Here is a 17,958-nt window from a genome sequence, read left to right on the forward strand (position 1 = left end):
TGGACGGAGGCGTCAACAACGTCAGCCAGAGGTTACACATATCCATGGAGCAAATGGGCATTGACTGTGTAATTGGAATTTCTGCCCTTTTATTCCCTTTCCCTTCCTTCCTCTGGTAGATAGCCAAAATGAGCTGTCACCCATGATTGATTTTCACATTTCAGGGATGCCTACTTTGACTAAGCACGGACTATTAGAGAAGCTCTGTCGTGCCTGTGGCGTGGAGTGGGCTGTTAAGTACAGAGCAGGGAACAGTTTGGCTTGGGCGCTCTCGAGCTGAACATGCAATGCACATACAAATAGGCACACATTTAGCTGTATGTGTGTGTATGCATGCATGTGTGTGGTGATGAACTGTAATGCACGAGGCAATAAAAGCCTTTATGAGCTCCACACGACTCTGAGTGTAAAATTCTCCTGCTGGAAGTGTTCACGTTAAGAAGGCGGTTTTAAATGGTGCTCAGTGGAAAGCCAGCGTTTGAGATAGCTTTACATCGTCGCACTTGATGTCTTTGCATGTCACAGCGTGTGTGTGATGGCACACAGCAGTGTAAGAAACAATGTGTAATTTGCAGACAACTTAATTAGAAGCCTCTCATTATGAGGCAAAGTTGTAATTTCTTTGGTTTAGTGTTATAATAGTCAGTGCACACAAAATATTCATAAATAGTACATTTAATGCTATGTGAAAGTGTCATTAATCTGGTTTAGCTTCACCTCGGTTTCACAGTGATTTATCTGCATCCAGTAGCTATAATGAGACGTTCTGTCGGTTCAGTTGGTCGTTTTCCAGAAATTTCAAACCTATGCATATGTCATTGTGGGGCAGTTTGCCTGTGGTGGATCAGTGTGCCTGTAAAGTAGTGGCAAACCTTTGTCACTTGTGCAAAATAATAACTACCTATCACGAGTAGCTGGTTGGTGGGTGCAGTACCTTGGGTTCAGGTGCAATGGTCCAGTCTTGGTCAGATTTCCGGAGTGCTATTCCCAAATTAGTTAATTTAACGGCAAGCTGGTTGGAGCTAATCGGGAATTATGTCTCTATGTCTTGATAAATGACTTAATTCTTGGGCATTTTCTCTCAGTAGACCAATTCAAATGCTGGGCTTGAGCAAGTGTGGCAGATAATACAGGCATCTCATTCACATGATTCAAATATGGTTGGGTGATATTCAAGCACTTCGCTGGATCGTTCATCCGATAATGCAATTCATGCAAATCTGGAGCGAAAGCTATGTTGTTTTGATTATACACTCTCACTTCCACATATGCTCCACCCCAAAAAAAAAAAAAGAAAACCGTTTTGAAGACATGTCTGTAAAACTGTCAAGTTAAAAACAAACACAAAAATCTGTCTTAATATCTGACGTGTCTGGTAGCAGCTCGGTGCTCAGCCTTGCCTGGAAATGATATACTTTGGCTAACGCTGCACAACGCCAGACCTCCACTTTGACCCTTTAGGCTTTATGACTGGACATTGATTTACTCCCTCTGTGTTTTCTGGATGGATGAGCAGGGCAAAGGCACTTATCTCACTTACAGCGTGAAATGGAGTGTGTCCGAAAATTTGATTCTGTATGGCAGATACACTCATGCCTGCTCATGATACATGCGTGCATGCACAGGTATGCAAGTGCAGACAAAGATTTAGAGCAACAGGGTGACATGGCACGATCAGACACAGTTTACTGTGCATGAAATGAACAAAATAGACATATGCTCCTCCCCTGCAGTGAGCGTAGAGTGTTTTAGCACGCTCCAGGCTAACATGATGGCCTTCTCTGTGCTGCAGACAAAAGAGATTCTGTCTCTACTTTGTAAGACCACATTATTTTCTCTAGATAAACAGAGCATCTCATGATGTATGTTACAAAATGAAACAGCTGAATTAAATTTGTGTTCTAATGTTTTTGTTTCTGTAAAAAATGTGTCTTAACTTCCAGCATCATCACAGATTAGTTGGGCTGTTTTGTAACCACCACGGTAGAACAGGCCACTGGTTGAGGCCGGGCACCTACTCAGGGGGTTGTTAGATAAACCTGAGGGGCTGTGAGATGGTACACAAAATTAGGTTGTTCAAAAGCTTGTGTTATCTTTACTGCTTACTTGTGAATTTTGGAATAATTTTGTCTCTTCAGGATTCAAGCAAAAGAATCTGTGAAGGAGAAATCACTCTTTGGTCGAATTGATCACAGCTGATCACAATCACATTAGATTACAGGTTGCAAGTAGACATCGCATGTGCTTCCACATACCTGTTTTATCAAGGTTTTTAATGAGCGCATTATAAAAACCCAGAGTTTCACTGTGGGAAATTCAAAAGTCTACTTTTGTGTATATACACAAGTTTGTACAAAATCAAAATTTTTAATGCACATTTTGCACATATCAGGCCCATAAGTGTAACTGTAGGTGTCTCAAGTGCATGTATGTGTGGGTATGTAGTGCCTGTGGTGCATGACCTTTAACCTGAAGAGATGTCAAATATTCATATCTTTCCTGCTCCGGGCTACTTGCTTCCTGAAACCCCATAGGTGCCTGTCATGCCCTCCAGGGCAAGGTCCTGCATTATAAATGCACAAGTGGAGGTCACAGACAACAAATCAGAATATGGGTTTGCTAGCAGGGACCCTGAGGGTCTGCTTTAATGATAACTCAGTGATAGTCGGAGGCCAGAAGAAGAAGAAGAAGAAGAAAAAAAAGGGCCTGCTTATAATGGGAGGTGCAGAGATTAGTGGGTGAAGGATTTTAAAAATGTCTCTGGAGGACAAAAGAGGTATTGATTTTTGCCAATTTTGGTGTATATTGTATCTACACTGTGAAGTTTTCAGTTGTACTATTAATGATTATGATCCTCTTATTTACTCCACAACATGTATTATGCCAATATTTTGTCAGTGCAGGAAGAAAACACACAATCTCTGCCATCTTTACCTAGAAAAAAAAAAAGCTGAAAATAACCCATTAGATTTTCTGATCATGAATCAAAAGATGTAATTTGGCACACAAGTAATTCAGCATCAGCTCCTTGTTCTTATTTCAGTGATTTAGATTGTCTGTAAGGTCTTTGCCAAAACTTAAATGCAATTTCTGAAGGAAATGAATCATTTGAAGGCTGTGATCTTATGTCCCTGTGAGGCCTGCTGCCATTTGTAATACGAAAAGTTGCAGACTTGCCAGGTACATTGAGGGAACTGTTTTACACTTGTCTCATTTTTCATCTTTAATACCCCCGTATGTCTCTCTGTCTCTCCCCCTGATATTTAGATGAATGTGAAAAAATAAAGAACAAACAAGGAATAATTTCAATCAGAGCTGGCTCGGAGCGACATAAGAGTAAAACGGATTGTAAGAGATGTTTTAGCATTGCAGTGCCAAAGGGAATGGCCACCATCCTCTAAAGGTTAATACAAAACTCTAAATTACATAATGTTCCTATAAATTGCAGATTTTGGATAAAATATCAGATTTTCTTTCAATTATGTTTGCATTGTACTCACACTCAGCATTAACAGGGTTTCACTTGCTGCAATCAATCTTTGACTCAAATCACAGGTGAACACCTTACACTTTCTGTCACAGCTGCCAGAAATATAACAGCTGGATGAGTGATCACCGGGCTCAGTTTCTTTCTCCTCCTTTTGTTCCCGGACTGATCGGGCTGCTACAGCCCTCCTTGGCGTTTGGCGGCTCCTCAGTCGGAGAACTGAGGGTCCTGGCCTGCGAGGAGACATTACAGGTTGCTCCGCTCTGACAGGTATCTATAGATGCCATTGACTTTAAATTAAAGCGAGAGTGCGAGGTGATCAATCATAAGAGTGCACTCAGGACACAGCTGCAGTGTGATGCATGGGCTTACCTCCCTGGGCTTTCACGACAGTGCACTGCGATCAGAGCTAAATTACCCCGGCGACCCGCGCTCCCTCTCCTCTCCCCTGCTGTCCTCCCTCTCTGCACACTGCCAAACCCTCTCATTTTACACTCCACAGAGAAACACTGTTTTTATTACCTTACTACACCCCTCACACAGCCACTATCGAAATGTTGCGTTTTTTTATTTTGCAGTATGTTAGAGCTAGAAGTGCTCTATATGTCGACGTGGAAGTTTATTACTCTGTTCAGGTCAGGTACAACCGCGGTACCAGCACGTTAAGTGTAACATTTTCCTTCATGTTCAGACTGAAAAGGCTGTCAGTGTTTATAACATAGGCCTGAATCAAGCTGTGGATACTCTTTCTCTGCTTGTGCATGAAGCTTTTAGCCCAGTGGAGTGGAGGCTACAAAACTCTGTCCACGAAGGCCATTGACGAGTGTGACTGAAAGACCATACTAGTGGTCTTCTAATTTTTTTTTGTTGGCAAAGTTACATTATCGTCACATCATAATGTGAGAAGGGGACTGTGAGAAGGGGACTGCCTTAAAAAAAAAAAACTTATTTGTGTACTCAGCGACATCTGTGATTTGAGAGTCTGCCTTTCTTTAATTCAAGAAGCTTCCAAATTAAAAGCATCCTTCTCACTGCTCCCATTCTCACCTATTGTGTGACTTTTGGGTTTTACTTTACAGCGGTGCGTTCCAGTTGTGAATACAATACTCTTTGGTTATTTCAGTACTGACACATGTATAACTCAATGTAATTATAACTGATTATTAATCAATTATATTACTACATTTGGCAAGTGGGATTGCATTTTTAAACATAATATGTGGGTTTTAATTGTTCCCAGTGATGAAAAGGAACTAAGTACATTTACTCAAGTACTGTACTTGAATGCAGTTTCAGTCCTTATATTACAGAGGACTTATATTACAGTAGCAGAAAAATATTTCTGCCATTCTACATAATGAATACAGCTTTGATATTACTAATTTTCTTATGTAAATGATCAGAGCACTGTTTGATCCAGTGATGATTGACTGATGAGTGCACTGATTCTTAAGTAACTGGCTGAATGCAACCTTTTACAGAAGGAAAGTGAATAATAACAGCTTAAGATAAAAATGGTGCAAAGCAGCTGTGACAATAGAGAGGCTGTGGGAGGGATGTTGAAAGTAAAAGTCCTGTTTATTTCTGAGACAATGGTTAAGGGCTTGACAGTTAATCTGCATTACACAGTAACACACATACAAACAACACAGTCTGTCTGCTTCTCATTCTTTCTCTCTCTCGTCGCTGTATTTTGCTCCTTTCTCTCCCTCAAAATTTTTTTACAAGACAAGGTAACATTGCTCAATTTCATGGTCTAATGAGCCTCTCATTGCACGAGGCATCATACTGGCACACAACATGTCAAGTTAGTTATGGGAAGGGGAGAAAAAAAAACTTTATTTCAATTAGTTTCTTGTACTAACTGGTGTGGAAGATTGACCGCTTCAAATAACTACATGAACAAAGGAGAAAGCTCCTCCAAAACGAGGTGCGTTTTGTGCCGCAACGTGGGACTGAAACTTGCGCTTGAGATTGTCAGATCTCAGAACTGTACGACGGCCACTTGAAGGTACTTAGGAGAAAGGAAAGAAAACGACTGAAGGAGCATCGCCCTGGTTTTAGCAAACCCTCACTTGAGGATGCTCCTCTTGTGTGCCTTCGTCACATGCAAATGCTCTCCCCGGAAAAAAAAAAAAAAAAAAAAAAATGCACGCTTGCACACACTTGAAGAGATGATGAAAGGACTCATAATCAGAACTGGTGAACTGAAGAACAGGCTAATGAGCCTATACACTGTTGTAATGCAGCAGCCCTACCTTCACCATTTTTCAGCACACGTTGCCTTGAAAAATGATCAACGGTATCCTCACATTTATGAGCAGACTACAGGCTAACATGCTTGCCTGCTTCCATTTACTGCATCTTGAAGAAGCGCAGCTCCCTAAATCCTGATGTCAGATGATTTCTGGAAGAACTATGAGATCCTTTGCTCCCTCCTCCAGCTTGTGTCAGATGCAATGAACTGAGAACATGAGGGCGTACCCACAACACCGTATGCTGTTGTCATTTCCTTTGCTAGAGCACAGAGGTTTCCTATTTTGGATTTATTGGTGATTTGTTAACATGTCATGTCATGAAACTTCTCATTTGGAGTTTCAAACACAGCTCGAATTGATTTTTTTTTTCCCTTTTCAGAAGTAGAAAGTTTGTCCATTTGCTATAAAAGTACAATGAGGACAAGAGGAGAGGCTAGACACAAGAACTCTGTTTAGGATTTTTTTTCTTGAATGAAAACATATTTTCAAGTGGAAGCAGAATGCAATTCAGGTGTGCCTTGAATGACTGGAGCTATGTGTGCAATATGAACTAAAACAGGCAGGCACTGTTCACATGAAAGGAAAAAAATCTTATTTCTCCTGCCTGTGAAAATGTTATTGCTTCAATTGCCTCTAGTACCCAGAAGCACTGACTGTACACCCACAAAGAAACTAACAAAACGTCCCTATAAAAGCCTCCCTCTGCACAACACACTGTTTGACCTTTCTGCTGATTTAGCATGTCCTTGTGGACAGTGTGCTTTGCTCCAAGACAGAGACATACATTGCCTGAGCGGATGTTCATGTGCTCTCCAACCCATTCATTCAACAAGAAGAAATTACATTTTCCGATTGTCTGCGGCAAAGATGATGGAAGCACACGAGGGCAAGAGGAAATGTGGAGACACACAATCAGCTCAGAGAAGAGCCCACAAACACGCCATCAAAGCAAATTTCATCGAAGTAACATTTTCAAAGTGCAGTCACTGACTTTTGACCTTTGTGTGCTTTGTTTTTGGTGCTTTAGCCGCTTTTTGGAGGAGCTAGATCCTGGCTGTTTGTTTGTGATATGCGTTAAGTTTCACATTTTCCTGGAAGCACATTGCTGCTGCATTAATTACAGCTTTAATTGGGCAATATACAAGTATACTAAGTTAAAAATATCTTAAATGTGCAACACATCTCTGCGGGGACAATATGTCCTCCTAGGAACATTATGTTGTAAACAAAGAAAAAAGAAACATTTAGATAAAAAAAAAGAACATAATTTCCCCTTATTGGCTATATCTGGGGCCGCTAGAGCTCTACAAGCGTATTTGTTGCTGTTTAACACTTAGAAGAAGTACACGTCCTATCTTTGGGGATCACAAGAGCTAATGGTGCTGGGGATTTCTTCATCGTTCTGTCATCTCATCATTGTCTATTTGCCCGTTTTATTCGATTTTTCATCTGCACTCGTGTTATGATTAAACCGCAGTTTGATTGCAAATGGCGATCCAATTTATCGGCTTAAAAGTGATTTGGGAGCCATCACGGAAAAACTTAATTAAGCACATTCACCAAGAAAAAAACAAATGGAGAATGTATAATCAAATCACAAACAGCTGTCGGACCTTCACAGTCCACCTGTGTTTATTGGCAAGTCCACTATGGACTAAGAAAGTGAAGTACAGCCTAGTGCCACGATAATTAGCTGAAAAAACTAAGGCTAGGCATCTTACCTATGAAAGCAAGAGAGGTGCTATTAATGTCACGTGGTATAAGTGGCCTTGGAAGACTTCATGGGGATCGGAAGCCATCATTCACTCCGCTGCTCATAGAAGTCAGACCTCTGTAATTGCCACAAATAATTGCCACATTTCAAGGTTATAATTATATTTCTATAGCAGTAATTATACAATCCCACCTTTAGTATGCTCTTTAAAATGCATACTCACGTGTACACAGGTGCATACACACTAACTTTCCAACTTGCTTTCAGCAGTCAGCACGTGGAGAACAAGCACTGCTCAGTGTGTATACACACACAGACACATACACAGTGTCCCTGACAAATGCCACAGTATTGTAATGTACAGCAGTACAGCAAAGGTTGCTGATGGATGGACGTACCCACATAATCGTATGCAGAGTAAAAGCATTCCAGCACTTTAGTGTCATTTTGACGTAAAATGTCTTTTACTGAATTCTTTGTTACTGCAAATTCACCCGCAAACTGCTGTAAACACCTTCCCTTCATCACTATGTCTCTGATGTCCTGATACAGTGATGAATCGTCACAGTTAGCTGAGGCAGAACTCCCCTTTACCAGATTACACATTATAGGGTGAGTGAAAACATTATAGGCTGTACACTGTGGACTAAATGTTGATCAGAACACTGATCTATAGCAGCGTGCGCTGTCCTTGGTGTGGAATGATTTGAATGCAATCAGAGTCTTTCTTTTCTACTGTGTTTATGTAATTGTGTAGATGCTTTTGTTTCTAGCGTGTCAGGTCCTCAGGCTGAGTTGAATTACGTTGTATAGCAGAATATTGTGTGGATGAGTGGGCAGCAAGAGTTTTGTGATGTTTTGTTAGCTTAAGTGGCATTCTGGTGGAAAATGTGGGCTTTTTTCTTGAACCTGAATGAAAGTCCTGTATATTATTTAATATCACCAGAATAGAACAGTATTTAAGTACAATATGTACTTGTAGTGACCTCAGCATTATTAAACTTTTTATGATTACATTTAGAGTCTCACAGCACTTCAAGATTGTGGTCTGGTTTAATACAGAAGAAGTTCACAATGTGTTTTTCTACATTTAACCAAAACCACAGTCTTTCCCTGATCTTTGTGCTTCTGTTGCCTAAACCTAACCACAGACGGGACTCTGGGTGCTAACCTCTGTCAGTGCCAAAAACTGAAAGAGAGATCTCATGGTGGCACATATCCATATCCTATTATCACATCTCTAACTGCTACAAACAGCTGCCTCACTGCTGAAATACACTTTGTAAACTGTCAGCTCTGTTAATTGTAGACAGTTTACTTGACTTTCAGCGTCAGATTGTTTTCTAATCAAGAAATCAATCAGGCCGGCTTATTAACTGTGACTTAATATACTTTAGAGAGCTGCTTCTCTTTCATGGCATCATAGCTTCCTCCTCTCTCTTCACCTTGTAGCACTGAATGAAGTGATCTCCTTTTGCAGCAGCTGTAACGTGTCTGCGTCTTTATCCCTCCGTGATGCACGTAGCTTAGTTCAGAGGTGAAATGATGTGCAGGATGAGAGATCAGTAACTCCCTGTGAATAAACCTGCCACTCTCTCAGGGCACTGAGTATTGTGTGACTTGCTTTTTCTCTCTTCTGTCTCTGGTCAGCTCAATTGCTTCAGTCACTGCTTTGATTCGTGTGTTTCACTGTTGCCTTTCCCTGATTACTGTCCCAGTCGCTCCTCCGTGCTCCCCGGTCTCATTGTTCCCATCTCTATTTGTCTCGTCTTATCTCCCCTCATCCTTTTTCTCCCTTAACTGTTTCCCTCTCTTCTTCATTCTCTACGCCCTCCCCCTCCCGCTCGCTCGCTCTCTCTCTCTCTCTTTATCTTAACCCCTCCATCTCCTCCACTGCCCCGTTCTCATCAGACACACACAGAGAGTGATGCACAAACACCATCCCTCACATCTCCAATGAGTACCTTGTTATCATCTTGTCCCCACAGCGGCTTTCTGTCTGGCTCCGTCTCAGTTTGGATTCCGTCACTAATGGGACCGCATCATTTTCGACAGCTGCAATTCCTCAGCGCTGACAAACAGAGATGTGGTGCAGCTCTGAGAACACAGCTCAGAGGGATTGTAGACTAATGCCTGGGTCTGATTTACACATTTACAAAGGCCTTTTTAAAACGTCATTTCTCTTTGACACAGGAAGACTGGCGTTGAATAGAAATGCCACATGGCCTGTGAAGACAACATACAGACAGCTGACAAATTAAAGGAAAAACCTAAATGAATGAGTGAAGAAACGTGGCGGATGCAAATGCTCCCACACAGGTGCACCGCATGGTAGAATTAAGCAATTAACATCCAATCCTGCTTTGTAGCACCTATAAAAATGCAGAGCAGGCCCAGTTTATGCTGATTTTGCATCAAGATCGAAAGAGAAAAAGATCCAAGTAACGAAGGATCACTGCTGGGTCACAGATGGCAAACAGTGTTCAACTGACTGGAGTTTCAGTAGGAACAGTGACTACAGTGACAGCTGCATTTGATTTGTGGGAAAGACGTCAGTAAACAGGGTCAGAAACTGTGGTGGACAGCTCACATTTGATGATTGTGATGCTTGTGCATTAATGTCACATGTAGGAAAAAACAGAAGAGCGACTCTTCAGTCCAGAGACAATTACAAAGACGCAGTGGATAAACTCCTCATTAGAAAGATGAAAGCACAATTGAGAGTTCAGTGGTGCAAAAGCCAGAGGCACTGGTCAGATGAGTCATCTTCCTTCCTTCACCATATTGTCGTTCATGTGTGGTGTTCACCAAGAGAGATTGGTACAGCCCTGAATGTTTGACACCTACAGTGAGGGGATCCAGTGGCTCTGTTATGCCGTGGGGGTCATTTTGCAGCCATGGTTTGGGTCCACTTGTCCCCTTAGAGGGAATAGTCACTGCAAACCAATCCAAAGTTGTTCTGAGTGATCACCTTTGTCCTATGAGGAAACACGTCTATCCTAATGGGAGTGGTCTCATCCAGGAGGACAGTGCCTCCATCCATAGGACATGAGGGGTCACTGAATGGTTTGATGAGTATGAAAATGATGTGAATCATATGCTGTGACCTTCACATTCACCATATCTCAACCCCATGAAACACCTATGGGACATTTTGGACTGTCGTGTTGGATAGTGCTCAACTCCACCGTCATCAGAGCACAAAATGAGGAAGAATGGTCTTCGTCCCTCCAGTAGAATGCTGAGACCTGTAGAATCAATGCCAAGGAGCACTGAAGCTGATGTGTCTGCATGTGGTGGCCCAGCACCTTACTAAGACACCTAATGTTGGTTTTTCCTTTAATTTGTCACCTGTCTGTTCATTGATAGAGCTCACTCCCTCATGTTTCCCTGTAGACAGAATCTCTTCATATTGCCTCATCTCGCTGTCTTCTGAAATGTCCTTTTAGTATTTAAAGTAATGCCAGACGCAATCTCAGTTTCAGGGAACAAAAATGCTTGAAATATTTATGAGATATGCGAATGCAGTGACAACAGACAGTAAGTTGTCAGCGTGCTATTCTAGGTTCAGACATCTTAGAAGTTTGTATATGGCTCCTTAGGCTCCTCAGATCTGCAGAAGAGAAGCTGAGTCAAACTTCATGAAAGCTTCAACAATAACATGTTCGGTGGCTTCGATCCCTCAGCCCGCTAATCGTTTCTTCTGGGCCCCGCAGGGCAACAAGAAAGACTTCCAGAATTTGTATTCCAATCTGTTCTTTCTTTTGATTGCGTCCTTAACTAAATTTACTTGTTTTTTTTTACGAGCGCAGCTTTCATCTATCTCAAAAGGGGCACTTAACAGCTGACTTGCTTGTGACCCAGGACAGGCTTTGAAAGCAGATGCACACCACAGATTGCAAAATCAAATGATCCACACAAACAACTGTCTTTGTTGGTTTTTTTTTTTCTTAAATTCCTCTTCGTTATTAGGCGATTTAATTATGTTCAGGAGGAGGCTAACAAATGTTGTTTTATTTGGCTAAAGAGCTACTAAAGGGCAAGTTCACATCTTTCCAAGTGTATCTTAAAATAATACTCGCATGCACATATGCACGATTTTAAGAGTTTAGAATGAGATCCCTTTAATAGGATGTTAGAGTTTGTAAGAGATTTTCGTTCTGTGTAAAAAAGTATTCAGCTTAAGCTAATAAAAGTCTTAAGCAGCTTGAGTCCGACAAAATCAAGTATTAGTATTTTGAAACATAATAAGCTCCCTTTTTATGTGTGTTTTTAAGCTGAGCTACCGAAGGGAAAGTAACAAAAATGTGAACATGTAAACATGTTCATTACACTTAAAGTAAACATACCTTGGATTCAGTGAATTATGCTATGGGCTGCAGCGTAAGACCTGCTCTTTTTCACTTAATATTTGTTTACATTTCGGCAGTTTGGCACCATTAAAAATAGGACAAATTAGCTATTTGCAGTCCCTGTTTGCAACATAACTATGTTTGCATAACTGTCACTGAATTACTGTGGTACTAAAGAAAACTTGAGGATTGAGAATTCTCATAAAGAGTGTGTTTCTCTGTGATTTCTAAGCCGATTAATGGACATGTATGCAACGGACATCAGAGATAATGATATCCTCAGAAAGTCAAAGTCACTTTGAATGTAAAATGATGTGTATTGTGTTTAGCAGTGACTCTCAGAAGGAGTGCTAACTGGCAATAGTGTGCGAAAAATTGATTTGATATACCTGGACTTCTGAAGCTTAAGTCACTTAAGAATGCACTTTTGCACAGAGAAATTAATATGGATTTTGTCCCTCATCTCCTACATCAGGGGGATCTCTTTGTGGAACTAAAATAATGTGAACTTATCCTTTAAAAGTAACTAACTCGCATTTCGAAGTGTAAAGGACTTTTTTTGGTCTTTTTTTTTTTAAGGTGTTGTTTTCTAGGAAAAATTGAAAGTCTACTTTGTTCACAGACAAAAACTTGAAACCGTCTCCAAAGGTGGACTGGCTAAGATGGTGGCACTACTCTGTTAGAACATTTTAATTTCCGATTGGTGGGTATTAGGCAGCTCATGCAGTGAACTGAGCAGAGCTGTGTGTTGAAGCTTATCGTGTTTGAAGAGAGGCAGGTACACTGATCTGTGTTAATAACGTGGTGGTAAGAGAGCTGCTCAGCCAGCCAGCAGTTATGGCCTGCCAGTGTATTACCAGTGACATTACAGATCAGACTGCATTTGGCTCCGCTCGGCCTGCTCTCATTAGACCAGACATACTACAGGAGACCGCGCTGGTCATATACACACTGCCCTTTAAAGTATGGTCAAAGAGCATCTGTTAGAGCTTTACAGACAATGCTTTAAAGCTGTTATCAAATAACAGCCGGTAATACTAAATGTTGGATAATACCCCACAGAGCAGGCTTCTGTCTACTATATTTTATTAGGCTTCAGTAGTAGCAAAACCAAGGAAGACACATTTGTGAACAATCAAAGGAAAGATCAAATATTCCATATGATGTTTACATTGGCGTCACAGCTCAGAGAGATGACTCTCATTAGACTTCACTTTCATTGAATGTTAAGCAATTTCTTTTTTTCTTAGCCCCAGTGTGTTCCAGTGGTGGCCTGTTTGTATTTCAGTTATGGGATCTCGGGCTCACTGGTGATCTCATTTTAATCAGGATTCGGAGAAATACTTTAATTTACAGCTGGCCAAAAAAGTCTCTCTGAGCTTCTTGGAGCATGAACAGAGCCGGAGCGTTAAATATTTCAATAAACAAGTAGATTTTAAATATTTCATGGGCAGAACGATTGATATGAACTGAAACTACTTTATGAAACATTAAAGGCCCTGTGTCCATCTGAACTATACAGATTCACGGGCTTTCTCGGAGCACTGCTTGTGCCATGGCCTGTTTAACTTGTCTTTAAGCCAGAACACTGGAGAAATACATGCAACGCAGTCAGATTGTTAGTGCACTCATACATCATGGGAGGAGGAAAATTTGCTAAATAGGAATCTTGTTCTCTCTCCTAGGCAATCTTCCCTTATCTCCCCCCGAAACTCCCCCGCTCCTCCTTTCTCACCCAACCCTGCTCTCTCTCTCTCTCACTGGGGTGAATACAGAAGAATAACACTGTGTAGCATTTCAAAGGGTGGAAAAAAAAACAGACATCCAAGAGTGTGGGATGAGGCCAAGTGAAAAAAAGAAAAAAAAATCTGCAGGGTTAGGGAGTAGTAGGAGAGAGGTTTATCTCATGTCCTACCACATCTATGCCTTTCCGCAGAGACACAGCCCTGCAAAGTTTGGCTCGGTGAATATACTGCAGTACTGATTCACTCTGATAAAACACTGTACTCTTCCATAGTGTACAAATCCCAAACTTAATTACTATGAGCAGAAATGGAAATGAAAATATTGCTGCATATTTGCCCTTCAGTCATTTTTGAAACTAATTAGATTCCTTTTTTTGTCTTTGCCAATATTTCCCAACTTTGTTTTCTTACTGAACGAAATATGGAGAAACAAGAGAAAACGTAGTAATAAAGTGTAATTTTCAACAGGATTTTACTGCATACATAAAAAATAATTCCTAATAAATGAAGATAAATAGAAAATCTATCTTGTTTCTGTAGAAAGAAAAAGAGTAATTTGGGTATTTAATGAATCTGCTGAATCACAATTAGCGCAAATACGAAAGATAAAACAAGAATAGTCATATATTACAATGCAATTCCTTAGTATTGGTCCGTTTCCCACAATGCAACTTGATAGTGTCTTTTGTTAGATCCATGCTGCCTGAATTTGTAGTCTCTGAATTACTAAATTGACTTTGATATGTAAAATCTGTGTAATGCCCCTTTAAACATCCGTCCTTGCTGTGTTAACAGACCCCAAAAATGACACATACGCTTTGCTGCAAATGACAAGAGATTCACAAGATCTCAACTTTTTATTATCATACTGTCACATTGATGTGTCAAGTGTCAGAATCAAACCACACTGCGGTAATCCTCTATCCGATGTAATTCTAGCACCTGTAGAGTCTGTTGATCCTGAGAATGTCGATTCTGGATAGGCCATCCCTCTGGCCGATGGGAGCAGAGGGATCAGGGATGGGAGTTATGGTTTCCAGTCCCGACTTTCCAAAGGCAGTTCTACGTGGTAATGAGACAACGAATCGTTCAGAGGCGTGTTTCCAGAACAGAATCAGATTCAGCGCTGACTTCTTTGATTTCACGTCACATTGCTGTTCTACCTTACCTTCCATAGTGCATTACAGAGGAGTAGTCGTAGGGAGTGTTGAGATTATTCGTGTCCTTCTTTCGGAAGTTGTAGACAAAATCTGTCGACAGACAAAAAAGACGAATAAATAGCTGACAAACCAAGATATAGATCAGTCTCAGTAAGTCAATCAAAAAGTGAGAGGCTTACATTCGTTGATGTTTTCCCAGTTGATTCTGACGTACAGGTCGCGGTCGCTCCGAGTGTGTTCGTGGTAGAAACCCAGTGCGTGCAGCAGCTCGTGCTGGATGATGCCTTGACGTATGCAGCCAAACCTCTGTAGTGACAGCACCTGCTTGTCTCCAGTGTAACCCAGTAAAGAGGCACAGCTAATAACAGAGAGCGTCAAAGAGAGACAGAGATGATTAATATGCAACATGCAACTTGACATTTGATTAATAAAGTAATGTAATTTACATTATCAGCGACCCTGTGTGTACATTGTAAAATAATTAGCTTTCTGATGATGTTTGGGGAGGTTTTTTTTTTTTTTTTTTGCTGTTAGCATAGCTGTGAGCTGAGTTGTGGCTGTCAACTACAGATGCATGATTCTAACAATGAGAGATGACTGACATGTGGGGGGAGGTAGAGAGTGATGGATTAGAAAACACTTCCTGCCTTAGTTAAAAACATAACCTGCAGCTTTTAACTTGCGTGCAGGAATATGCCCCTGAGCACACACATGTAAAAGACCCCCCACCTCTTCTACACAAGAGTAAGACCCCCCAGAATGCATTTAATACAAATCACACTTCTTTTTAATTGTTTCACATCTCTTTGTGGTTGTTGTTTTTTTTTTTTATCTCTTTGTGGTTGTTTTGTTTTTAATCTTTTTGTGGTTGTTTTGTGTGTCTTTGTGGCAGCTTTGCATCTGTTTATGGCCAATTTTGCATGTCTATATGGTTTTGTTTTGCATCTCTTTGTGATTGCTGTGCATCTTTTTGTGGTTGTTGTGCTTCTTTTTGTAGCCAGTTTTCCTTTTTTGTATGATTGGTTTTCATCTCTTTGTCATTTGTGCCTCTTTGTGGTTATCTTGCATCCCTTTCTAGCTGTTCTGCATCTTTTTAGTCATTTTTGTGTCTCTTTGCATTGTCACTCTTTTGCACAGATATTATACTTAATACAAGAGCACACTACACAAAACATTATAGCAAACGTTACTAATGTTACTCTACGGTATTTGAATGAAATTATGAAAATGTTAGTGTAGCTTCATTTATGCACGTATGCTGTGCTGCTTTGATATGAAGGGGGGAAAAAACCAAAAACAAACACTGGGTTGGATTTGATTCTCAGATACTTATAACTGTAATGTTAAAAGCCACTTCAAACGGAGGCTCATATCAGGGGCCTCCTGATGCCTTTGGCCTGTGTCAGGTAGGCCTGTTCAGTAATCCATCCATGTCAGTGTGTAGCATCAGATGCGTATGTCTGTATCAAGGCAGTTCAGACACACTGTGATGAGAAAGCTGCCGTGGGGGCACCCCGATGTTTAACTACATGGCCTAAACTGGAACTCAGTGTGTTGTCCAGAGTGAAATTAAGTAATAGTACTAAAATGTTTTGAACGCATTTTAAACCTGTTCTCACATCATGTACAATTCATTTAAATGTAAATATATACCTCTTCTGCTCACTCTTCTCTTTACAGATGCAAGATTATCTAGATAGTCCCACTACTTTTACATAAACTATATTATAGGTGTATATACCGCACGTGTACGTTCTCTCTTTACATGCAGGAGGTGCTTTCGTTATTGACTTACCCATATCTTGGTTCGATGCTTAAGTAAGCCCTCTGAGTCACACGAGGAATGAAGCGAATGCAGGTCTTAGATTCAAAGTCCTTAAAGGCTCCTAAAATCTGATTCCTCTCAGTGTCATCTACAGTTGTGGATGAAAGTATTAAATCAGTAATATCACCCACTCAGTAGGTAAAAGAGACGTGTTAACATACACAATCCAGTTTTGCTAATGTATTACATTAAAAATTTAAACCCACCATATTTTTCACTTAAAAGGAAAGGGATTTCCACCTTCCCGTTATAAGACTTTGGCCACAGACAGGTATACGCTTCATTAAAGCACCTCATAGCATTCCTGGTTCTTGGAATCAACACATCTCCCTCAAGCAGAAAATCCTTAGATCCTGTTAAAGTAAAAGAGAATATGCGTTTTCATCCAAGCATCGTAAACATTAGAAAAAACATGCTTTCCTTTATTGAATATAGAAAATCTGCACTAACATAGTGAGAAACCAATGGATCCTCATCGTCCTTGTAAAGTCATGATTGGTTACTCACCATTGTTCATTTTCAGAATAGTTGTGGTAATGTCCTCCAATGAAGACGTATCCATTGAGATCTCTAGTGAATGGGAGAAAAGCAGATGTCATACAATTGTGTTTTGACTATGTCAAACAGTGCAATGCGTGACAGATATGGTCTGTTAGACAGGGCTGGAAATATATGCTCTGAGATTTGGTCACTTACCATCAGCAGCACCGTGATCCTGTGAAAACAAAGATGGAGAAATTAAACCTCTCCACTTCATTTTACAGTACTTTAGCTCAGTCTACAAAGACAGACACCCGTGGTATGGGATATGTGACATTAATTACATTCATTGCGTTCTACACCATATTTAGTGAGTTGTTTCTTACATTGCCATAGTGAGCATTACAGACGCCCAGAAGCAGCATGAGAAGCGGAGAAACTGTTGTTTTAAAGTCCATTTTTGTCTGAAGGAGTCTTCTCTCGACTCACCGAGGACTGATGCTGGAGCCCCACCACATCCGGGCCGAGTTTATATGCAGGTTGTCAAGGTGTGTCTGTGTGCAGAGATTAGTGGTAGGGGTTCAATGGGCTCTGTCTCCGACACACAGCTGATGGGAGTGCCCTGCCCGCCGTGGCCCACTGTTTCCACACAGGGATAATCTCATTCTGGGAGGATTATAGTGACCACAGGCTGCTGTCAGCTCGCTTAGCATCAGATTTCAGATAGCCTTTTTAACCAGCAGGAGGTCCGTGCATGAGATCTGGGTCTGTTCCAAAGTTTTATCCCAAAAATAACAGATACACCATTTGAAACAAACAATATCACATTTCCATTTTCTTATATGGGTAACAATATAATGACAATTAATCAAATAAAAAATGTGCTGAAAATTGTTTATCACCCTTCATAAAATGAAAACAAGTAATAATAATGATG

At 40.7% G+C, this 17,958-nt stretch overlaps 2 protein-coding genes across 2 annotated transcripts in view; one reads left to right on the forward strand and one right to left on the reverse strand.

Annotated features, from left to right (window-relative positions):
- LOC121199417 (MAM domain-containing glycosylphosphatidylinositol anchor protein 2-like) overlaps nt 1–17,958 on the forward strand; it is a 149,393-nt gene that overhangs the window by 18,813 nt on the left and 112,622 nt on the right. The window lies entirely within an intron of this gene.
- LOC121199418 (low choriolytic enzyme-like) lies at nt 14,492–17,479 on the reverse strand. Its single transcript, XM_041064068.1, has 8 exons — nt 17,408–17,479; nt 17,238–17,256; nt 17,049–17,111; nt 16,748–16,894; nt 16,512–16,629; nt 14,896–15,074; nt 14,725–14,806; nt 14,492–14,618 (listed from the first exon to the last, which is right to left on the reverse strand). Exons 1-8 carry the CDS (start codon nt 17,477–17,479, stop codon nt 14,492–14,494), a joined length of 807 nt encoding a protein of 268 aa, XP_040920002.1.

Source organism: Toxotes jaculatrix, chromosome 19 (genome assembly GCF_017976425.1).
Source record: "Toxotes jaculatrix isolate fToxJac2 chromosome 19, fToxJac2.pri, whole genome shotgun sequence".
Taxonomy (NCBI): Eukaryota; Metazoa; Chordata; class Actinopteri; family Toxotidae; genus Toxotes; species Toxotes jaculatrix.